At 44.2% G+C, this 23944-nt stretch overlaps 2 protein-coding genes across 5 annotated transcripts in view; one reads left to right on the top strand and one right to left on the bottom strand.

Annotated features, from left to right (window-relative positions):
• Nucleotides 1-23302, top strand: part of PTS (6-pyruvoyltetrahydropterin synthase) — a 28574-nt gene extending 5272 nt beyond the window's left edge. Inside the window, exons 5-7 of one of the 2 annotated variants that reach the window (XM_081790390.1) lie at nucleotides 93-163; nucleotides 14335-14436; nucleotides 22647-23302. In XM_081790390.1, the coding sequence (XP_081646516.1) occupies nucleotides 93-163; nucleotides 14335-14436; nucleotides 22647-22656 (183 nt within the window). In that variant the 3' untranslated portion in view covers nucleotides 22657-23302. Of the gene's footprint in view, nucleotides 1-92; nucleotides 164-356; nucleotides 791-14334; nucleotides 14437-22646 lie in introns of those variants that run through there. The other variant, XM_060604727.3, reaches the window with a different exon arrangement.
• Nucleotides 1447-23575, bottom strand: PLET1 (placenta expressed transcript 1). 3 transcript variants are annotated; one of them, XM_078432738.2, is made up of 4 exons: nucleotides 23296-23575; nucleotides 17868-18069; nucleotides 14934-14995; nucleotides 1447-1527 (listed from the first exon to the last, which is right to left on the bottom strand). In XM_078432738.2, exons 1-4 carry the CDS (start codon nucleotides 23573-23575, stop codon nucleotides 1472-1474), a joined length of 600 nt encoding a protein of 199 aa, XP_078288864.2. In that variant the 3' UTR covers nucleotides 1447-1471. The 3 variants fall into 3 exon arrangements, 2 of the variants coding, with proteins under 2 accessions (XP_078288864.2, XP_060463725.3); XM_060607742.3 differs by lacking the exon at nucleotides 1447-1527 and adding an exon at nucleotides 12593-12990; XR_013550021.1 differs by lacking the exons at nucleotides 1447-1527; nucleotides 17868-18069; nucleotides 23296-23575 and adding exons at nucleotides 12593-12990; nucleotides 15237-15321.
• Between the last annotated feature and the right edge of the window lie 369 nt (nucleotides 23576-23944).

Below are 23944 nucleotides of genomic sequence, written 5' to 3'. Positions count from 1 at the left end.
ATAAGGTAAGGCTTCTAGAGGCAAAGATAGAACACTTTGGAATTTGAGTCATAAACGGAACCAGTGATATTTTTCCTTTGTTTTATCTACAGGAGGCAATTATGAAGCCCCTTGATCATAAGAATCTGGATCTAGATGTGCCATACTTTGCAGATATTGTAAGGTGAGTGTGACCATCTTGCCTTATGTAAATAGTAGGAAAGAAGAATTGCTGTTAACATTTTATCTGACTGGTAGGTGGTCCTGAAGTTTTATTTTAACATTATTTTTTAAATCCAGAATTTCTATTCTCTGTAAATATCAAACATGAAATTTTGTTCATTTGCCTTTGATCTTCTTTCCTTTTTTTCCTACAGCACGACAGAAAATGTAGCTGTATATATCTGGGAAAACCTCCAGAAATTTCTTCCTATGGGAGTTCTTTATAAAGTAAAAGTATATGAAACTGACAATAATGTTGTCGTCTATAAAGGCGAGTAGCTTTTAGGAGTTCATACTGTAGAAAGATTAATTTCTTTCCACATTTGAAAAAGGTCTTTATCCTCTTGGACTATTAAAAAGTCATCACAGAATTGTTAGAGCTTCACCTTGTGTTCTGGTGCCTCATTTATTGAAATCATTGTGTGTAAGACCTGTTGTGTATTCAAATATATTTTAAAACAAAATTTGTTAAAGACATTCTGAGTGTCATTTAGAGAATCCTTTATAGATTAAAAATCACTTCATTTTCAGTAAAATGTTATGGTGTGGAATTTAAAAGCAAAATAAATCAATTTTTGTTTTTCCATTATCTCATTTTTTAGTATTCATTTTTTCCTTGGTATAAATATGAATGGCAAAAATGTTTGTAAGACTTACAGTAGGTGAAGCTTAAAAAAAATATATATAGGTGTCCACATAGTCCGAAAACAGACAACATACACTTCTTGATTACTTCTCAGGTGTGCTAAGGGCACAAGATTATTCAGTGAAAATAAGGCATACAATCACTTTAGGTGATGCATTGTAAGTGCATATACAAGGATTGATGGAAATACCAGTTTAGTGCACACTGTTCAAGGCAGTTTTGCACAGCTTGTTGAACTATGAATTGCTAGTGAGGAACAGGACATTCATTGAACATTTATTGGAATATCAGTAAACTATTTATTATGTATAGTTGTCTATGTTTCCAGACCTTATGGCCACCTGAACAATTTTAATTCAGAAACCTGAAGATTAATCATATGTATTAAATCCTATTAAAATAATCAACATGAAAAGGATATCTTACACTGTAACTCATCTCTTACATATAGTTTTTCCTAATGGATCCCATTTTGTTCTTAACATTAAACTTACCTGCTTCAGTTGAACTATATTCTTGGCACCTGGTATCTTTTCTTCATGACTAAATCCGCAAGAAAGGATTTGCTTGCTTCGCACAAAGAAGTGTTCTCATTTGTATTCTAAACTTCTTAAATGTAGGGTTTTATTTCACTCTCCACATAGCAACTAGCACACAATGGATTCTCAGAATGTTGCTACCTGGAAATAGTAGAAAAAAACTTGTGCAGTGACTACTAGAAAAATTTTCAGAGAGGTACCCTTTTGTTTTGGACAGTTAGTAACTAAAGGATATTTTGATAAATTTTGATAATAATGCCGTGCCCATTTAATGATATTTGAATGTGTTTTAGTTATCAAGCACAATTTTTGTTACTTATAGTTGTATATTCTGTATTGATTATTTAAAAGACAGGATTTTAATTTCCACAAATACCATGGAAAGTGGGTATTATTCCCATTTTACAGATGAGAAAATTAAATTTCAGTGAGTTTGCTTGCCTAAGATCACTCAGCAAATAAACAGCAGACTGAATGTCTGACACTCAGGGTCTGTCTGACTCCTGAACACAGACTCTAAAAACAGGGTAATGGAATAATGTATGTATATTTCAAGGTTTTTTTTAAATAAATCTAATTTTATAGATCTGATATCATATTAGAAAAACATTACTTTTCATAGTAGCGTAGACATGGCAGAGGTTTGTCGTTCATGAGTTGCTTCAAGAGAACCTTTTTTTTTCTACTTACTTTCCTTAGGAAAGCGAGAAGTCTGTCTGTCTGACTGTCTATCACACTGAATGGGTGAGTGAATGAGGGCAGGACCAAAGATAGTATATAGGTGGTTTTCTTCTGTCTCCCTAGAACCTGCTGTCAGAGACCTTATCAAGCTGTTTTGTAATTGTTGCTTTACCTTTTTGCATTTTTCACCGCCCTGAATTCCTTGTGGACAAAGTCTTTATTCGAAGCAGAGTATCTAGTAAATAGCACTCAGTAATTTTTGTTTGATTAAATAAATGAATGGCAGATTGGTAGGAACTGTTGAAATTTTGTAGTACCTTGTATATAACGGCCCCTTGGTAAATGTTTCTAGAATTGAATAACACGAGAGTTTTGAGGCTTGAATCCTGGCCCCTGTGCTGCCACTATTCAGCTGTGTCCCTCTCATCTCAGAGCCTCAGATTCTTTGCCCATAACATGAATGATTCGACCTGAGGCTTTCTGAAGTTGCTTCTGCCTGTTCTCAGATTTTATATCTCTGTGATTTTAAATACCAAAGAAGTACATAATAAATTAAGAGAAAGAAGAAGATTATTCTGGGGTGGTGACATTTGGAAAAGCTTAGGGAGTTCAGTCCTGAATGGTAGTGAAAGTGATAGGGTAGGAGGGTGGCCTTTGGAATCCAGAGAAAAGCAGGAACACGTACTGAAGGGGCACACATCCACTCGTGGTGGGAATGGACAAAGCGTATTTGGGATGAAGTGAATAGATTGATCTTAAATAGAATAGTAATGAAGTGTGAGTGTGTAATGGGTAGCTAGCTTGGAAATACAGAATGGGGACAGTCTGCGGGCCTTGAATATCCATTTGGTTTCTGTCCTTTGAGCAATAGGGAGCTGTTGAAGTTTCTCTGCTTTTTAAGGAGAATCACCAGCTCGACACAGGGAAGCAAGGGAAACCAGTTGCAGAGCATTTGTGGGGATCCAGATGGGAGGTGATGGTGGCCAGATGCTCGTGGAGCAGGAGGGATGGAGTGACAGGGAGGGAGGGTAGAGCTAAGGTGGTGCACTGCCTCCTGTGGCCTCAGGCATTGTGCTGAACCCTTTCTATTTACCTCACGTTATCTTTGTGACCACCCGGCAGGGGGAGTGGGCTAGTTATCTACTGTAACATAACAGATTACCCCACAGAAGGGTTCAAAACATGATTATCTCACAGTTTGAATGTGCCAGAAATCTGGAGGTGGCTCCCCTGGGACCTCTGGCCCAGGGTCACTCACAGGCTGCAGTCATCTCGGGGATGGATTAGGAAGGGTCGGCTTCTGGCTCACTCGCTCACGGTCACGGGGCTGTTGGTGAGAGGCCTCAGCTCCTTCCTCCCTTGCCTGCCATGGGGGCGCCTGCATTAGAGCAGCTTGCTTCCTCAGCACGAGCAGGCCAGAGGGCAGGGAGGGGTGTGCCGCCAGTGAGCACTCTCACCAGCACAGTGGGGGTCCCAGTCTGGTAAGCAAGTCACATTTCTAGATTCTGTTACTTAACAGCAAGTCACTAAATCCACACCACACTGGAGGGCGAGGACTCCATGTACGTTCTAGTGTGTGAAGTATGACGAGGAGGAGAGCAGGAAAGGAGGCTGGGGAGCTAGGCAGGGGCTGTCTGTCATGCTCTTTTTGACGGCAGGGGAATAAAGCACATTTCCTTTTGCAGGAGTGAGTGTCAGCAGTGGTTGTTTCCAGTGGAACTCGTGGGTTTTGTGGGTAGATACATATAAATGCCTTTATTTTTTTAATTAAAAAATATTTTTTTCATGTTCATTTATTTTGAGATAGAGATAGAGGGTGTGTGGTGGGAGGGGCAGAGAGAGGGAGACACAGAATCTGTGTGACCATCCTGCAGGGGTAGTGGGCTAGTGACCTATCTGCCTGAAGCAGGCTCCAGGCTCCCAGCTGTCAGCATAGAGCCCCACGTGGGGCTTGAACTCACAAACCGTGAGATCATGACCTGAGCTGAAGTTGGATGCTTAACCAACTGAGTCACCCAGGCACCCCCATATAAAGCTCTTTGAAGCACTTTAAAATTAAAACCAACTCTAAAGTGAGATGTTGAGAAAAGTTACATTGACCATATCGCTATGAACAGAATGACCAGAACTCAGCTATCATTTGTGTTGCCTGAATGGACGCAGTCGCCACCAATGGGTTGTAAAAATGGCCAGAATATGATCAATTGTGCATATGAGGCCACTAATAGACTAGATCTATGGTAAGTGTCCGTTTTGTTTTTTTAAACTCCAAACTTGTACATTCCTCTTGGAAATAGAATTATTTTAAAGACGGGAAACAGATTGTGCTCATTTTGCTTTTGTTATGTCTGGGATATTTCTAGCCTCCCTTGCACACAGAAAAATCATTGTTAGTTTCACACAATTTAACTTTATAGCAAGATTCTGTTGCAAGACACTTTTGGAGAATGTCCCAGACAAACGCAGTCTCCACATAGCTGCAGAGAGAACTGCTATCACCACAAAAGAAAAGTGAGGGAGTGTGGTTCGTGCACCGCAAGGGTTTTTGGAGCAGCAGTGAGGCTTTCACGCAGCTTGTCAGTTGGTTTGCTTCCTTCAGAAGCCAACTACCTGCCCCCACTGCATTCTGTCACCGTCAAGACGGGAGTATTAACCATTACGAAAAGAATTAGGGGCGCCTGGGAGGCTCACACGGTTAAACATCCGACTCTTGATCTTGGCTTGGGTCATGATCTCACAGTTCGTGGGCTCGAGCCCCACATCGGGCTTTGCTCTGATGGTGTGGTGCCTCCTTGGGATTCTGTCTCTCCTCTGTCTGCCCCTACCCAGCTTGTGTGTGCACACACTCGCGCTTTCTCTCTCAAAATAAATAAACAATAAAAAATAAAAGAAAATAAAGAATTAACATACTGCCCTGTTTTGTCTTCTGGTTGTCGGCTAAAGAAACACCATCCCAGGCTTACATTCTTAAAGATGCCCAAGAAACAAGTTCTCTGTACATCAGCCCAAGGTCAGCTTTGGCCAGCCAGTTTATTAGTGAAAACTCCCAATTTATTATAAGTGAACTCAGTTTAAAAACCTTTTTTCATTTTTCATAAATGTCTTAGTAAATACGAGCCCTGTGACTGATGACAACCTGAAGAAATAGAAGGGCTAGTGTTGCCTTTTACCTTTTGGAGTTTTATTTGCCTGCAGATGGAACCATGGATGGGTGTCTCACGGGCATCTCAAAGTTCACCATTTTCCAAAAGTGAACTTCTGATTCCTCCTTCAGAATTTATTCTTCCACCAGTCTTCCCTAAAAATGCCGATACCATCCATTCATTTTTCAAGCCAGAAATCTGGGAGTTGTCCTGGATTCCTATCTCTTACTTGTAATCTGTCAGAAAGCTCTGTCAGTTCTTCCTCTAAAATGTGCAGTGATTTTGGTCTCTCCATTTCCAGTGCCACTGACCCCAGTCCAAACCGCTGCCATTTCTTGCCTAGATTATTGACTTGGCCTCTTCGCTGGCCTCCTGCTTCCACTTTGGTTCTCTTCCATACTCCTTTATTACTTCTTCCCCTCTCTCGTGTCACCCCTTGAAAGCTTCCTTTTTAATTTTAAAATATAATCCAAACTTTATGTTCCGTATGATGCAGCCACTGCATATCCCCAGCCTCCAGCTGTCACATTGCCACATTGGCCTTTTCTCAAGTCCTAAAGCACTCCAGTTTCATTCCAGCCTCCAGATCTTTGTATTTTCTGCCCTTCTGCCTGGAATGCTGCCCCTAACCCCCACCCCCTTACCTCTTCATAAAACCCATCATTCTCCAGACCCCAGCCTAGATGTACCCCCATTTAAAAAAGCCTTCCTTGATTACCCTGTGTAGGTAGAAATCCTCTGCTATTTTCTATTATAATACCTACACACTCCCCTTTCTTGCAGTGTCAAAACTTTTATCTATATTTCCTTTTGTCTCATTTATTTTGCTTACTAGTTTACTGTCTTTCCCAATCACGGGGATGTTGGCTTCATGAAAGCCAGAGCGCCGTTGTGTTATTATTCGTGTTTCCCCAGGACCTAACCTAGTGCCCACTACCCAGCAGGTGCTAAATAATTAGTCATTGAATGAGTGAACATGCCTGCCATCTCTACAGAAATAGTGGAACCTGGTTTGGTAAAAACTTTGAGATTTAATATCAAACTTTGTGAGTATACTTCAGATAGGTGTTACTCTTTATGTGTTTCATCTCAGAGAACAACCATCACAGAATAAAATCAGATCCCCTAAGTATTTGTCAAAACCTATTTATATGGCAAATTTTATCTTCCTGGAAATTTTCTGTTTCCTTTTGTGGGTCAATTTTGTTTTAGTCCTTGACTACTCTTTTAAGTAAAGACAAGCTAGACCATGCCAATGAAGGATCTTTTAATAAACTGCTGTCTTCACGACCACACCATTGTTGGGTAGCAGCCCTTATACAGGTGTGCACCGACAAGTGCTCCCTTTATAATAAATTCAAGATTGGTGGGTAGTCATTGTCCCAGCTTTTGGAGAGTAGGTTTGCCCCAGGCAGAGAGAGCCTCAGCTGGTATTGCAAAGAATGCCTCTTATCTTTCCATGTGTTTGGCCCCTAAGAACAGGGTTTTTTGTAGAGCACAGAACTTAATAGATCTGTGGCAACACTGAGGCAATTACCTGTTTTTTAGCAAACAAGGGCCCAGTTTTGTTGCCATAATAACTTTGAGTAATTCCCAGAGTACTAGGGAGAAAGTTAAGGCTCCATTCTTTTTTTTCTTTTAAGTTTATTTATTTATTTTGAGAGAGCTAGTGGGGGAGAGGCAGAGAGAGAGAGAGAGAGAGGTGGAGAGAGAGAATCCCAAGCAGTCTCTGCACTGTCTGTGCAGAGCCCGATGCTGGGCTCAAACTCATGTAATGTGAGATCATGACCTGAGCAGAAACCAAGGGTCAGACGCTTAACCGACTGAGCCACCCAGGTTTCCCACCATTCTTTTTTTTTTTTTTTTTTAAGTTTATTTATTTATTTTGGGCAGGGGAGGGGCAGAGAGAGAGAATCCCAAGCAGGCTCCGTGCTGTCAGCACGGAGCCCAACGCAGAGCTCTATCTCATAACCCTGAGATCATGATCTGAAGGCTCCATTTTTTTTTTAAATTTTTTTTTAACGTTTATTTATTATTGAGAGAGAGAGAGACAGAGCTTGAGCAGGGGAGAGGCAGAGAGAGGAGGAGACACAGAATCAGAAGCAGGCTCCAGGCTCCAAGCTGTCAGCACAGAGCCTGATGTGGGGCTCGAACTCACAAACTGTGAGATTATGACCTGAGCCAAAGTCAGACACTTAACTGACTGAGCCACCCAGGCACCCCTGAAGGCTCTATTCTTGAAGGAGAAAACTGTGTTTAGAAGAGGAAACAAATGCAACCTGACCAGATTATGGCATGTAATGTTTTCTACCCTCATTTGAGATTGGGTAGTTAACTAACTTAAGGTTCTTGGCATGTGTTGACTTATTGTGAATTAACATCATGCCTACCGCTATGTGTCCAGCATCTCCATCACTGGTGGCCCTTCGAGGCATGAGTCAGCTCAGCTCCAATTCACTGTGAGAGATCTGGGATCTAAGGAGATTAAGTGACTCTTGTTCAGAGTCACTCATTAAGTGAAGGAGCTAGGATTTGAACCTAGGTTTGTTTGTCTTAAAAAAACAAGAAAGAAAAACATAATTAAAATAACTATTCAAAAAATTTCCCAAGGTTTTTAAATGTGCTCTGTCTACATATTTTGTTAATTTAGCCAAATGCTTTTTGAGTTTGTTGGACCCAGCATCTGAGTCTGAAATTATTTTTATATACAGGTTATATGCATATGCATAGATAAATGTGTAGTTTTTGCATATGTTAAATTATTTCCTATTTCTACCAGGTATATATATTTAACCTCATTCTATCTATATACATAGATACAACTTACATAAAAGCAGGGCTGGGTGCAGGGTGAGTCCATATGTCCCAGTTTCACTGCTGGTCCAAAGTCAAAGAAATATAGCCCAGCTATCAGAAGTAAAATAATTCTAATTTTCACTTTTTTTTCTTTAATGTTTATTTATTTTTGAGAGAGAGACAGACAGACAGAGTGTGAGCAGGGGGAGGGACAGAGAGAGAGGGAGACACAGAATCTGAAGCAGGCTCCAGGCTCCGAGCTGTCAGCACAGAGCCCGACGCGGGGCTCTAACTCGCGGACCGCGAGATCGTGACCTGAGCTGAAGTCAGACGCTTAACCGACTGAGCCACCCAGGTGCCCCTCTAATTTTCATTTGTATCTCTGGAAGGACATTAAGACAGAAATGGTTTGTAACCAAGAGCAGGTGTTGGGAAATCCCTTGGCCTCTCCGTTCAGCCTCCAGAAGCTCCTTTCTGTGCCAATCCTTATGATACTCTTGCTTTTTCTTCTCACTTTCCCTCCTAACTCTTTATTATGTGGAATAATTCAACTCCTCACCCATTGTTTAGTTTCTCTAGAAGAAAGGAGCTGACCCAGTGCGCTAGGAGACATTTCACTTAGAAGCTTGGAGCATGAAGGTGAAGGTGGGGCTGGAGGGAGAAAGATTGTGGGAAGTCAGACATTGGCCATTTCTTATAAGAATTACAAATTAGTACTTTTAGTCCTTGTTTTGGGTACCATTTTATTTGTACAAATTTATATTGGAATGATACTTGGCTTTCTTGTACATCAATGTATCATTTGTAATGCTTTTTCTAGGCATTAAATAATTATATAGTGCTTACTTTGTACCAGGTACTGTTCCAAATGCTTTGTATATGTTAACTGATTTAATCTCCACAACAGCTTATGGGTAGCTACTGTATTTCACCCTATTTTAACAGATGAAGAAACTGAGTCACATAGAAGGTGAGTAACTTGTACAGGGCCCCACAACTAACAAGGGGTAAAATTAAATGAAATTGAACCCAGGCAGTCTGGTCTCAGAAATTAGGCTTTAAGACAATTGCTGAACTACCTCTCGTGTGAAATAAAAATGTTTCACTTAATTATGAATATTTTAAACATTTATTTTAAAAAGTAACGTGGAGGTTGATAGATAATAAAGTAATATCTCAATGTTCTGCCTGTTCTGAATTTTCTTCCCGCTCTGAATAGTTGCTGTGATACCTGGACCACTGACCAGGCTCAGGACTTTTTCTGGTGTGTGAATGAGTGTCTTTGAGGTAATGGGATTTGGAAGATAGCAGTTTTCTCACCTACTTCCTCAGAATGGATGATCACTTCCCTTAAATGGGTAGTCAGTTGCTGCTTCTAACACAGGATAAGAATGCTTTGAGGGGTGCCTAGGTGGCTCAGTCAGTTAAGCATCCGACTTCAACTCAGGTCATGATCTTGAGGTCTGTGAGTTCCAGCCCCGCGTTGGGCTCTGTGCTGACAGCTGGGTGCCTGGAGCCTGCTTCGGGTTCTGTGTCTCCCTCTCTCTCTGCCCCTCCCCTGCCCACACACTCTCTCTCTCTCTCTCAAAAATAAATAAGCATTAAAAACAACTTAAAAAAAAAAGAATGCATCGAGTTCACAAAACACGAAGCCGCAAACAAGAAAACATAAAAGTGGAAGAACAAGGTTGGGCAAGTGAGTGTGGGAGTGAAAACAGTCTATCTTTTGTTCACCTCTTTATTCTCTGCTTGAGGTGCCACCTGTTGGCTTCCTTGGAGTTGCCTGTATGCCTTTGTTTTCCTTGTGTGAGTCACCTCCCTGGTAGTGACGATCAGAGTTAGCTGTTCCTAGACTGAATGTACGTACTTGATCATCCCTTTACTCTTGTTCTGTAGCCACTCACTGGATTCACTTTAGGGACTAAGGACGGCAGATACCTGGGTCCCCTGACACTCAGTCCTGCCTCCTGAGCCTAAGGAAGATAATACTTGTGAATACGACACTATTTCTGAGCCTGGCTTTTGCTTCAGAATCCTCCTCAACAGTGCTCCCAGTAGTGTCTGCCAATCAGTCAGACGTGGCATAAAGCATCACTGACTTAGCACCGACTTAACCATCTCCAACTAGACCCTTAGAACTAGGTCTGGATGTGACAGAGAAATCAAAATGGAGACCTGCCTGCAAGAAGGCTCAGATACCACCTGGGCAACCCTGTGTGTAACAGATGCAAACCGAAGCAAACGAGGGTAAAGCCACTTACCTAAGGTCACTTTTTTACTTAGTAGCCGGACTAGAATTTAACAGGCTTCCTGCCTCCGAACCCAGTGCTCTCGCACAGCTACCTCTGTGTTGCGTGTCAGAGTTCAGCTCTTCCCAGACTTCTTCGAGTCTAAAAGTTTTCCAACTCAAGAGAATATTTTTGCTGAGCCTCCAGTTGTTGTCACACCTTCCACACCGAACCTGAGATGAGGCCAGGCTGGCCCACGACAGGTATATATGAAACTTGTTGGGTCTTGGGTCATCGCAGTTTATCTTACAGGTGGCAGCAGAGAGGGGGGTGGAGGACTGTGGGAACACGCAGCCTGCTTGTGTCCCTGAGAGACACACATACCTTCCATACCCTCTTCTTGTCATATGACCCTGGGGAGCCAGGTGCCCTGGAGGATGCCAGGTCATGTAGAAGCCGCACAGGGGACCCTTTGAGTGTCCTTGTTAATGGTGCAGGCTCCAAAATGGTAGAAACCAAGCTTCATTACTTATTCAGTGAGTGACTTTGGGCAAATTATTTCTCTCTCTCCGCCCGAGTGTCCTTATCTGTAAAACAGCTCTGTCTCATAGGGTTCTTGTGACGATTAACTGCGATGATACTTTTAAAGGGCTTTAGCACAGCGCCTGGCGTATACTAATGGTGGCTACCCAGTGATGTCACAGAAAATGGCAGAATGGGGAGCTCCAGGAATTGGTCGGTCCATTGCAGAAACCATTCTGCTGGCAAAAACTGTCAGTGAACTTTCTCTACAAACTCTAGGATCTAATATAAAAAAAACTTCCAGCTATTAGAGGAATGCTTAATGAAGAAAGAGGCTGCTAAATTTTGACATGTAAGAAAATCTATGAGGTCACTAGTTGACTGCTGAGATAATATAGCAGAGATGTCAGTGACCACACTCAACAAAGAGCACAGTCTGCGGGGCGCATGGGTGGCTCAGTCAGTTAGCATCTGACTCTTGACTTTGGCTCAGGTCATGATCTCATAGTTCGTGGGTTCAAGCCTCATGTCGGGCTCTGCACCAACAGCACAGACAGCCTAATAGCCTGCTTGGGATTTCTTTCTCTCCCTCTCTCTCCCTGCCCCTTCCTGGCTTTCTCCCCCTCCCCCCTCTGACTCTCAATAAATAAATAAATAAACATTTAAAAAAATTAAACAAGTAAAAGAGTGGAGTCTGCCCAGAGGAGTTGAGAGATCCCTCAACAGATGGACGGAGGCTCTCAACAAGCAGCAGCATGCCCTGGGAGGGGCAGGGGAGTCTGATTTCCAGAGTCACTGCGTTATAACCTTCACCACGTCCAGATCTCAACAAAAGTTAAAAACCTACAAGTAGGAAAGTATGGCCTATTCTCAGGGAAGAGGAAGAAATTGACAGAAGCTGTCCCCAAGGAAGGCTAGGTGCTGGATGTTGGCATCTTGGAATTTAGGATAATTATTAAAAGTAAACTTTGTTGCTTATCATCAGGGTACTATGGGAAACCCTATGCTTTCTTTTGGTTTTACATTGTGTTATGAATACTGTAAATATTTTGCCCTTTTCTTAGTGGAAATTACCATTAGGGGAAAAATGACCAGTTTGTAACTTGAGGAAAATAAACTTGGGAAAATTTTACCCTTGGATCTGTCTTTGAAAACATAGACACTCCTACTGTTCTGTTAATTTTTTTTTTTTTTTTAATGTTCACATACATGAGTAAAATCAGATAGTATTTTGTACTTTTAGAGTAACCACTCACTAAAGACTTGTATTTGGATTTAACACATTCATTATTCTTGTTTGAAATATAGCTTATTTGGTATGACAAAAAGATAATGTATTTTATACCATAGTAATTCCCCATTCTAGGTTGCTCAGACTTGGTACATTCCTTTTTTCTAGCCCTTCACATGCTACTGGTGTGGCCAATAGCATCAGGGCTATTCCTTTCTCCTTTCCTTGTTGAGTGACATGAGACATAGAACCTCTGTGTAACCTGAGTGGGTTTGGTCAGAAATCTGAGATCATCTTGAAAGTGAGGAAAGGTTTTTTCCCACAGAGACTGGGGCGTGGAGAAATCATTTGGCAGCGAACAAAAGTTTACGTTGGTCATGGAATTGGCTGTCAGCATGTGAAATCGAAAGCCAGAATTCCAGGTTACACCCAGACCAGGTCTAAGTAGGTAACAACAACAACCAAAAACCCCTAATTTGTGTCCTGAGAGATCCAGTTGAACATCTGTGTGCTACACGTCCACCAGTGAGTGAACTAGCTACCCTCCACCAAGTGATCCCAAGTCTCTGTTTTTTTGTCCAAAGCAGTGGCAGTAGAGTTGTCCATTTGAGAATGTAAAGTCTTCATTCGCACACCTGTCAGAGCCCTGGCTTGGAACTCAATGTAGGAGATGCAGAGGAGGCAGGAATAATTATTTTCCTAGCTTCCTTCTAGGAGAGGAGTTTGCTGGTGAGAAAGACTATCAGGATCTGAATGGCACTTGTGATGGGGCAGAGGAAGGTTTTGTTGGCCAAGCTGGTTGTCCTTGGAGTCAGGCGTGGGGTTGTCCTGGTTGTGGAGATATGTCTTGTCATTGGGCTTGGCCTTGGGGTTGTCCTGGTTGTGGAGATGTGTCCTGTCATTGGGTTTGGGCTTGGGGTTGTCCTGGTTGTGGAGATGTGTCCTGTCATTGGGTTTGGGCTTGGGGTTGTCCTGGTTGTGGATATCTGGGAGCTGGTCATCTCTGGAAACAAACAAACAATAGCATCACAATCTCTTTGTTGGGGGGAGGTGGTGGTGGGCAGTAGAGAAAGGAGGCTAATCTGATGGAACGCTGGAGCAAATTTCAGTAGACCCTTCTCAGTTACCAAGTATTTGTAGAGGATGAGGAAAAAGTAGGGGGTACAGAATGTCAAGGAACAAAATGCAAGTAAGAAAGATTCTCTACCCTTAAGGTCTACACAATCCTAAATGGGAAGGAATTTATACAACTACTGAATTTGTTGTTGGGTGGGTAGTCTGTCCTCCTATGTCTTTATGTCCTTAATGTTATATTAGATCAATCAGTGCAAATATCATCCAGAATGGCATAATTTTCTTTTTTTCCTACTAATTTCAAAGGTTGCATGTAAAGCTTGTAAGAATAGATAATCATTCAGACCTGAGGATGGCTACCCCTGCCCTAAAGCAAGTGCAAAGAGGCCCTGTACAAACCCCTGAATCTCTTTCTGTGGTTTCAGAGGCACTGGTCATTCTCAGATGTGGGGGTCTGACCATCCATGGGTTCTCTGAGGTTGCCTTGCAGAGAAGCAGAGAGCACCAGGCCCTGGGGGTAGTCCGATCCTGGAAAACCTGGAGTATTATAATGATGCCTCCAGGGGTCTATGGATCAAAGAGGACTATATAGAAGAATAAGAAGGGAAGAATCCTGTGATTTGCTCGGGCCCAAGCACTGTCCCCAGCGGGAGGGTGTCTTCCAGTTAGGAGGCCTTGTCTTATCTCATTTAGTGTTTCTCCAGGGCAAATGTTTCTCTAGTATCCCACTGAGCCACAAAGTCTGAACACAACTACTTGAAGGAATCCTGATTAGAAACACACATTTTTTTCTTTCTTTCTTAGCATTTACATGAGTGTTCATCTTGAAAATACCCTTCAGGAAGAAAATAATACCCTGGTCTTTCCACAGAGGGGGAGCACCAAAGGAAGCCATGAAGGCATTCATGTAATAGTTTCCTTAGGCAGAATCACTTTAAAATCTCTTGCTGAAAACAGATATCCCTTGTGACCACATTTGCAATGTACAGTCAGCAGGAAAATGGGCATCATACTGCATGTTGGGGGGCTCCCAAGGAAGACTTGTTATCTGGACATTGAGAAAGACTAATATTTATTGTTCTTGGTTGAGCTTTGCATTTTAAAACTTCATTAGTAGTAAAGTGTTGTCTTTCTAGTTTTAATGTAAGTCTAAGAAGAGTGGAAAAAAGTATAAGATGTGGACTATGAGTCCTAGTTTTGCCATTTGCTTTCTGTGTGGCTTTGGGCAAGTTACCTATCTTTCTTGGACCTCAGTGTCTCGAATTTGTTTTAGCTCCATAGAAGGAGGTAGGAGAGAAGGAAGAGGACAGAGAAGGGAGGAGAAGGACCAGGAGCTCCAGGATGGTTTGAAGTTGGAGACGACAGCCTGTGAAAGGTCAGTGTAAATCTCTGGTGGTAGTGGTGGTGGCCAGAGGCCACTCTGAGAATAAAGGAAAGTATGAGTATTTCTACACTATCAACCCTTTATGCAAATCTCCCCCTCTTCCCTTCAGCCCCTTGGTTAGAGTCTGCTATACGTATGAAGATTTTGTGTGAGTGGGAATTCTTTGTGGAGATTAAAGAAAGAGCTGACTTTCATATCCATCTATGTAGTATTAGACATAATGGCTCCTGAGGAAGCAGTAGTCTGGAGCCACAGGTGACTGAGAGTTAAAGGCCCCTGGGAGTTGGCAGAAATGTTGGGAATGGCTTTTGTTTCCCAGAGGGCATCTGATAAGGGGTTGAGCCGTCTTCTGTAGGTCTCAGGTGTTGGGGGACTCAACTGACATCTGGACAATCATGACCAGAAGACTTTCTAGAACACCCACAAAGTAATTTTCCAGGCTGACTGAATCACTGCCAGATGTGTAAATAGGCCACAGAGGAACTTACCTTTTCTTCTTAGTTGCAGAGAAGAAAATGTAGCCATGTTGTAGAAGTTGATAGCAAAGGCTCTGTGGAGGGCAAATCAATAAGAGATCGTGGTGAGGACCTCAGGTGTGGAATTCATGAGTCCTGCTCCCATTTCTTCCTTCCCAGAGGATCCCGACCTTAGTGTTCTCTACAGCATAATCAGCAGATCGTTAAATACTGATCTGGTCTATATTGTCTTGACTAAGATCCTCTGTGGTCTTGCTCCAGCCAAGTTCTTGTCCATCCCCCACCCCACCAATTTCAGCACCCTGAACTCCTTACCGGCTGGTATGTATCTCTGCTCTTTGTTTGAACCACTCTGAACCTCTACTCTTTGTCCAAGCCAGCCCTGCCTGTGATCTCCGTCCTGGTCCCATCTGCCCATATACTCAATAGTAACCTCTGTGAAGTCATTTCTCCCTGTTGTCGTTAACCCACACAGAGCTCCATTAGAGAGACATGCTCCTCGACTGCATTGCCTTGCTGTGAGCCTCTTCTGCCACAGGAGGGCCAGCTCCATGGGGACAGGTTCTGTTGTCAGCAATGCCTGACACATAGTAGGTGCTCAATGTTCATTAAATGATTTATACAGCTTGGTATGTTGTTCTTTTTTTTTTTTTTTTAAGCTTATTTATTTATTTTGAGAGGAAGAGGGGGAGGGAGAGGGAGAATGCAAGCAGGGGAGGGGCAGAGAGAGAGAGAGAGAGGGACAGAGAGAATCCCAAGCAGGCTCCATGCTGACAGCGTGCAGCCCCACACAGGTCTCAAACCCACAAACTGTGAGATCATGACCTGAGCCGAAACCAAGAGTTGGATGCTTAACTGACTGAGCCTCCCAGGTGCCCCCTTGGTATGCTATTCTTATAGTGATTTCACTGTCAACCCAGTGTCTCGTTCATACATTCAACAGTTAATGAGTGTGCACCACATGCCGATCACTGTGCTTGGTGCTGAGGGGACAGTGGTGGATGAGACAGACATGGTTCTAATCCTTGTAGCACTTACAGTCTCTTCAGGGAGACAGACTTTAAACAAAACAATCAGGAGCGCCTGGGTGGCTCAGTCGGTTTAGTATCTGACTTTGGCTCAGGTCATGATCTCACAGTCCATGGGTTCGAGCCTCCCATCAGGCTCTTTGCTGACAACTCAGAACCAGGAGCTGCTTCGGATTCTGTGTCTCCCTCTCCCTGCTCCTCCCCAACTCGCATTCTCTTTCTCTCAAAATTAACATTTAAAAAAATTTTTAAAAAGTAAAACAATTAGTGGACGAGTTAAGTAATGGATCCCAGGTGTGCTATGTGTTGTGAAGAAGCAGTGGAAGTTCTGAGGGTGAAAAGCAGGGAGCTGGAACTTGACCTGGGGGTTTAGGGAATGCTTTCTGGAGGAAGTGATGTTCACCCTCTGCAATGATTTCTACAGAGGCCTTGCCTCCCCGGAACTCATTGTGGAGCCCCAGAGGCAGGGGCCTCTTCACATCTCCTTGTGCCCCACCCAGCGCGGTGGAGCTCCCTGCTGTCTGTACCCCCATTATATGTGCTGGTCCCTCCCCTTGTCAGCCGCGTGGGCCAAGGAGGGGTCTGGAGACCATACTGTCTGTGGGGATGTGCTGTTTCTGTGGCAGGTGGTCACCGTTGGGTCTTTCATCTGTTGTTGCATGGAGTGTAGAGGCTTTAATGACATTACGTGTAAGCAGAGTTATCGCCCTGATTAGCTTTGGTTGGCATCTAGGAGACTGCTGTCATCAGGAGGCTGGGATGTAGCAGCTCCCTTGCATTTCCACTCTCAGAAGTCACCGTGGGCAAAACGACTTCTCCAGAGCCAGCCATGTCCCATCAGGCCCCAGGCATGGCAGGAGAAGGCAGGATGGCCCAACAGCATCATCACCATCAGTGTCTGTAGAGACTTGGTGGCTATTGACCGGGTACATGGCTTCATGGTGAGACCTGCCCTTTTGGTACAGAGTGGCAGTCTGAAAGTGTGCGGGCCTCTCAACGTGGGCTCCTAAAGTAACCTGGGTAACATCTCTAGCTGTGAGGAAGGTCGTTTTGTTAAAGTGGAATGTGAGCACCGGCTGGCCTCGCCTCGGAATCTGAGTGTGTCCATTCGGTGTGACACTAGGAAGCCAGTGTTATTACATGATCATCACACTTGCCATTTTCAAAACGAATCTGTTTTAAAAAATGATCCTCTGGAATTTGATGCAAACATGTACCCAGTGGCAAAGATTCTTTGCTTGTCCAAACTTTAGTCAGGCTCCAAACCTTCTCCCAGGCCTATCTGTGCACTTCCTTGTAAAATCTGGTTTCAGCAAGAACACTTCTAAGTCAGTTGAGCAATTACCTCTTACCCTTCACCCCTAACACCTGGTTCTTCCTCCTCTACCACCCCAGATAATATCTGCTCACCTTGGCCTGCCTTCTGCAAGAATCCTGTTAGGTCAGTTTAGCCAGAATCCCCCTTACAGGCCTTGTTGATTCTTCTTAGTGACCCCCCCCCAACCCCCCCACCCTGCTTCTTGGCTGTAAATTCCCACTTGCCCACATGGTATTCAGAATTGAGCCTTATTCTATCTTAGGTTCTTCTGTTGCAACAGTCCTGAATAAATTCGGTTTTCATTTGTTTGTTAGCTTGGTTTGCTTTAACCACTGTCTAGCTCTGGATTTCTTCAAAACCAGATCTTTCTGTCTATGTTGAGCCTGCCCTGGGGGGAGGGGAGTGCGTGTGTGTGCGCATGAACTGTAGGTAAAATGTTGGACAGAATGGTGAGGCAGAAAAAGAGCACAGCTACTAAATTCTCCACTTCGTGTCTGGGGTGCATTTTGAGCCATCTCAGGTCAGTGTAAAGCTGCATAAACCCCATCTGCAAAAAGCCCATAAAAGCCCAAAGCAAATCACACGGTGACAGGTTCTTACTGTAGCTCGATTGTGGTTATGTTTTCGGAGTTAGGAGATACCCAGTTTGCTGTGAAGAGCTTGTCATTCAAGTTCTCCAGGTGATACAGGGCGCTGCTGTTGCAAAGCTCATCTGCTTTTTCCCAGAGGCCTAGTGAGGTGTTGTTCTCATCCACTGCTCGCAGGACCACAGAGCTGATATTGGCATTCACAGGAACCCATACTACGAGGGAATGACAAGGAAACAATCAGCCGCCATCTGTGGCATGTGACAGGGGGATGAAGGTCATGAAATCAAAATTTAGTGTGCAAAAAGAAAGTTACAAATAGGATGTGCATATAATACAATCCCATTTTAAAGGAAGTTGATGAAAAAAGTCTGGAAGGAAATATAAGATATTAACTATGGTGCGGGAGTGCAAGCTGGTGCAGCCACTCTGGACAACAGTATGGAGGTTCCTCAAAAAACTAAAAATAGAACTAGCCTACAAGCCAGCAATTGCACTACTAGGCATTTATCCAAGGGATACAAGTGTGCTGTTTTGAAAGGACACATGCACCCCCATGTTTATAGCAGCACTATCGACAATAGCCAAAGTATGGTAAGAGCCCAAATGTCCATCGATGGATGAATGGATAAAGAAGATGTGGTATGTATATATACAATGGAGTATTACTCAGCAATCAAAAAGAATGAAATCTTGCCATTTGCAACTACGTGGATGGAACTGGAGGGTATTATGCTAAGTGAAAGTATCAGTCAGAGAAAGACAAAAATCATATGACTTCACTCATATGAGGACTTTAAGACACAGAACAGATGAACACAAGGGAAGGGAAAAAAATAATATAAAAACAGGGAGGGGGACAAAACATAAGAGACTCATAAATATGGAGAACAAGCTGAGGGTTACTGGAGGGGTTGTGGGTGGGGGGATGGGCTAAATGGGTAACGGGCATTAAGAAATCTACTCCTGAAATCATTGTTGCACTGCATGCTAACTAATTTGGATGTAAATTAAAAAAATAAAGTAAAAGATATTAAGTATGATTTCTTGGTAGTGGGATTATAGATTATTTTTATTTTCTTCCTAGTGCATTTTTGTGTTTTCCGAATTTTTTATAGTAAAAGGTAAAAGAAGACCAGTACTCTGGCCCTGGTTTTGCTATATAATAGGGGTGAGCTCGTGGATGGCTCTTAATCTGTGGAGCCAGGTTCCTATCAGCCAGTTGAAGGGGATAGCTTCTTCTCCCCTTCTGTCAGGGTGAGTGGAGAGTGGGGAGAGATGTGGTTGATGCATGAGAAAGGGTCAAGTGGGCCCCCTGGGAAGTCGGTCATGAAATAAGGGCCTGTTAGTGACAAGTCAAAGCGGAGCCCATTTCCTGGTCCTCTTGGTCTCTATTGTCAAGTGTGAGGGAAGGGATGGGGTCTCTGAGCCCCAGTACCTATCACATAACCCTAGGGTTTCTTGACCTTCCCCAATCAGGTGAGTCTTCCGTGTTGATCTAGCCTGGGGTGCACTCACAGGCTAGATTCCAGCATCCTGATGGGTAGTGGAGAGGGAATTTCAAGAGAATGTTTCAGTCTGTCCATTTTCTCCCTCAGAAGATCCCTTCTGAGGGGTGCCTGGGTGGCTCAATTGGTTAAGTGCCCGACTCTGGATTTTAGCTCAGGTCATGATCTTGCGGTTCGTGAGATCGAGCCCCGAGTCAGGCTCTGTGCTGCAGCAGATTCTCTCTCTCTGCAGATTCTCTCTCTCCCTCTCTCTGCCCCTCCCCAGCTAGCTCTCTCTCTCAAAATAAATATATTAACATTAAAAAAATAACAATAAGATCCCTTCTGAAAGAATTTCTCAATGCCAAAGGGCTGTTCTCCAGGTCCCTGTCAGCCACTCACATTCATTCAAAGACTTCTCCTTACAAAGCATAGAATATCAAGCCTGTAGCACAATAGGGTCAGACAGTCCTAGATGAGAACTGTAGCTCTTACATTTAGGAGCAAGCCATTTCGTCTCTCAGCCTCGGTTTCCTTGTTCATCACTCACTCCACAAATATTTCTTGAATGCCCACTTTGCCCCAGGGCTGGTCCTAGGTCTGGGGATAATGATATTATCCCTCCTTGTTACATGGAGATCAAGATACCTTATCTTACAAGTTTCCTAGGAGTAGCACAGAGAGTAGTGTTAAGACTTTAACACGTGATGGGTGTTGGATGAATGGCCATTGTTATTTATTTATTTATTTAAGCACAAAACATTTCTCTTTGTTTTTGCCAGTCACGGGGGCGGGGGGGGGGGGGGTGTGGTGGTGGTGCACTGAGCCAAACCCCACAGGCCCCGACTTGCCCGGCAAGAACCTGGCTGCTGTTGTAGACATACGCAGGGTGGAGGGCTCTACGATGCTGTCCGGTAGATTTCACCAAGTCTGTCAGTTCTGGGGGCATGCTCTTGCCTGTGCTCTTGCTTCTGCTTGCTCTCTCTCTCTCCCTCTGGCTTCCTGCCTCCTTTCTTCCCTCCCAGGCATCTGTCATCTGGGTTTCTGGCCTCCACCTTCTCTGTTTAGACCGTAGCCAGATCAAATTCCACACACACTTCCTTCTGGATACAGTACTCTCCAAAACCGTCCAAGTGCCCTTCTTTCTAGAGGATCTAAACATTTCTGCTTTTATATTTTCACTTCTCTTGATTATAGGACCCAGCACATGGCTTTCATGGTCCTCCTAGTCTGGCTCACTGTGTTTTCTGCCCTCCTGCCCTCAGGGCAGCCAGCCTTCTTCTGGCTCCGCAGATGCACCCGGCCATCACCTGCCCTGGCCTTTGTTCCTGTCTGACCACCTATCTGGGATTCTGCCTTCTCATCACATATTCCATCCCCGCTTACCCTCCAGGACCCTGCCTATGTCCCACCTCCTGGCCTGTTCAGCCCACTTTCCCTCTCTCTCCTGAAACATTTATGTTTATATTTATGGAATTGAGTCCTTAACTACATCCTGGCTTGTACTAGATACTGTGGTTTCATCCATGTCAGTATCTGGCCCGTCCAGTGCTGGGCACCTGGAGGGTACCAGATAACTACTCACTGATTGATTTAAAAAGTTGTGCACCCAAGGTGGTACAGTGCCCTTAAAGATGAAGGGTCAGGAAAAAGGCAAGCAAGTTACATCCCTCTTGCCCACTGAAGGGAAAAATGGAGGCCGATGCTTACACAGCAAAATCTTAATATTGTCACTGCATCACAGGTTTCTTTCCCTGATACCAAGACAAACCTAGGAAACCTCTCCTAAGATAACACCTAGGCTGCCATTGTGCCATGGGACATGCCATGTGGTCTATATATGACCTGCCAATGTTGACACAAACCCTGAAATTAAAAAAATATTCAAAATGAAAATAAGGAGAAGCTGTTGGCCTTTGTGGGTATGTATGTACCCAGTCTCCCCAAAGGTCCCACATCCCAGAGGAGGCCTGCAATGACACCCTTACAAGGAGATCACAGAGCTTGTTGTGTAATCCTAGGTGTGGAGTCTGACACTTCACATCTCCGTGAGCATAGGATTTTGACTCCCAACTTAAATCATTCACATAGTGATTCAGTTTATCATAGAACTTTTAGCACATTTCTGTTCTGAGCTGAAGTCAGACGAAACTTGGAGAAGTGCCCGGCACATAGTAGGTGTTCGGTGAACCGGAGCTCCTCTCCTCCTTCCTCACCCCCCTGCTCTACCCAGCACCTATGTAAATGCCTGATTTCCCTCTCACACAGTGTATTCCCCTGTGAGGGGTCTCATGGATCCTCTCCTGACTGTTCTTTCTCCTACTTCCCTACTTTCAGAAGGCCCCCATGCTACATGTCTCTCCCCCAACATCTTCACAAGATAGATTTCTTTTTCTTTGATTTCAGCAGCAGAATCCCTCACCTTGTGATATGTTATCTTAAGTCCGGGGTCTGTGATCTCTTTTGTAGCTGTTTCTCTGACCTGCCCTAGGTCCTTCTCTGTAGATAAGGTCATACATATGCCTTCCTGTCCTCATCTTGAATTGTAAGATTATCTGCCCTGGCTTGGTAGGATAGGACCCACTGTCTGAAGGAGTGGGATACAGTGACCTGAGTCACAACGGAGGCCCTTAGTGACAATCCCGATGGAAAAAAAAAAAAAGGAAAAAGGACAAGACAGGATGAGCATGGGAAGGCAGACCATGGTCATTCTCCTGCCGAAGTCAGGACTCTGTAGTTTATGGGTGTAATATCCACCCTGGTGCTCCCTGAAAAATTGGGGTCGAGTTCTAGGATAGTAGGATGACACAGTAATGAGACAGCAGTCCCCGAAGCTGGACAGCCTGGCTGAATGGAGCTGGACAGATCTCAGCTGTTAACTTGGGTTCAGATATTAACAGTGCTCCTTCCTGTGACCTTGGGTAAAAACTTTAACTCTCCTGTGCCACAGTTCTCATCTGGGAAGACAATAGCATTTACCCTTGGAACAGCACCCAGCACATAATGAGTGGTCTCAGTGCTCAGTACCGTAAGTGAGAGGCGTATGGTGCAGTGGTTAGGGGCCGGGTGTCTCCAGCTAGGCTGCTCGGGTTTCTATCACAGTGCCACCATCTAAGTAGCTCTGTGACCTGAGCAAGTGACTATCACCTCTGCCTCTGTTTTCTCATCTGTGAAATGGGAATGACTGTGGTATGTATCTGCCTCACAGGTTATTGTGAGGAATAAATGCACGAATACCTGTAAACCACCATATTAAGTGTTGTTATTATGAACGTAATTAGAAAGCACCTGCCTTGACTTATAAGGTTTGGCTGATCCAAAATGGGATATTTAGAGAATGTTCCTCGGCACCTCGAAGAGAAGCATCAGATTGGGAAGGAAAGACCAAGATTCAGGAGCCAGACAGTTCTGCCACTTACTTGCTGCAGTGGAACCCTGAGCCATCACCTCACTTCTCTCGGCTTCAGGCTGCTTGTGAACCAGGTGGGAGAGTAACACTGTCCCTGCCTAACTCGCTCGAGTTTCCTCCCACAGACTGAAGGTGAACAGCGCCTCCTCGCATGCAACATGCCATCATCCACAGGGACATTGTTCTCTCAAATGGATGTGAACAGACTACAGACTGTGATGCAGATACTACCCCTGAAAATAATAAAATGCCCATTTTCTTTAAGTCAGAGAATTTGCCTCAGGTGAGCTCTTGCTGGGGCTCAGTTAACCTGGGTGTCGGGCGTCATGGCCCCCTGGTTCAGGTTTGCGCAGAGAACAGGCAGAAACAGCCCCACCCAGCTAACTCTATCACATGTTCTCTTTCTTTCTGTTTCTGCCCCACTTCCCCTTTGGGTCAAAGACACATGTTTTATGTGATTGAGCGCAGGAATGGAGGGGTGTGCTCTGAAGTTCTGATGAACTCCCTATAGAAGGCAAAGGACGACAGAGAGAACGGCTTCTCACCTGTGTAGTTTCTGTTGCTGTCATAGACATCTGAATTGACCATGATGCCTGGGCCAGTGGTGGTGACCTCACTGAAGAACATGCATTTGTCAATTTCACCTGCAGAGGTGGCAGAAGAACACAGCAGTCCGAAGCATAGAAACAGCCCGAGTGGCAGCAGTGTGGAGCCAAGGACTGCCATGGTCTTGACTGGTTTGGAGACGGCTGGGCCAGGTACTAGGAAATACCTGCGACTCACCTCTTTATATGCTCCGGGGTTGGAGCTTCTGCGTGAGGTCATAAATGCAAATCTCCTTCCCACTCCTCCCTAAAATGAACTGGTGTCTGGAATTCGGCCCAGAATCTCACCACGAATGAATCTCCTGCTATTCGTCAGCATGACCCTTTACCAATTCCAGTTTTGCTCAAGAAGGGGAAGGCACTGATCACGGTTCTGTTCTGCACCTCATTCATCTCGGCGTCTGCTATTTGACACAAGCTGTGGAGAATAGGAAGTGAAATCCAGAGTGGAGTGATCATCACATACCTGGCCCATTTAGAAGCTCCACTCTTCGGGCGCCTGGGTGGCTCAGTCGGGGAAGTGTCTGACTTTGGCTCAGGTCATGATCCCCCAGTTCGTGGGTTCAGGCCCAGTGTCAGGCTCTATGCT

The sequence above is a fragment of the Panthera onca genome, chromosome D1 (genome assembly GCF_046562875.1).
Source record: "Panthera onca isolate mPanOnc1 chromosome D1, mPanOnc1 haplotype 2, whole genome shotgun sequence".
Taxonomy (NCBI): domain Eukaryota; kingdom Metazoa; phylum Chordata; class Mammalia; order Carnivora; family Felidae; genus Panthera; species Panthera onca.
The sequence above is the reverse complement of the archived record's forward strand: the minus strand, read 5'-3'. Positions and strand labels throughout refer to the sequence as shown.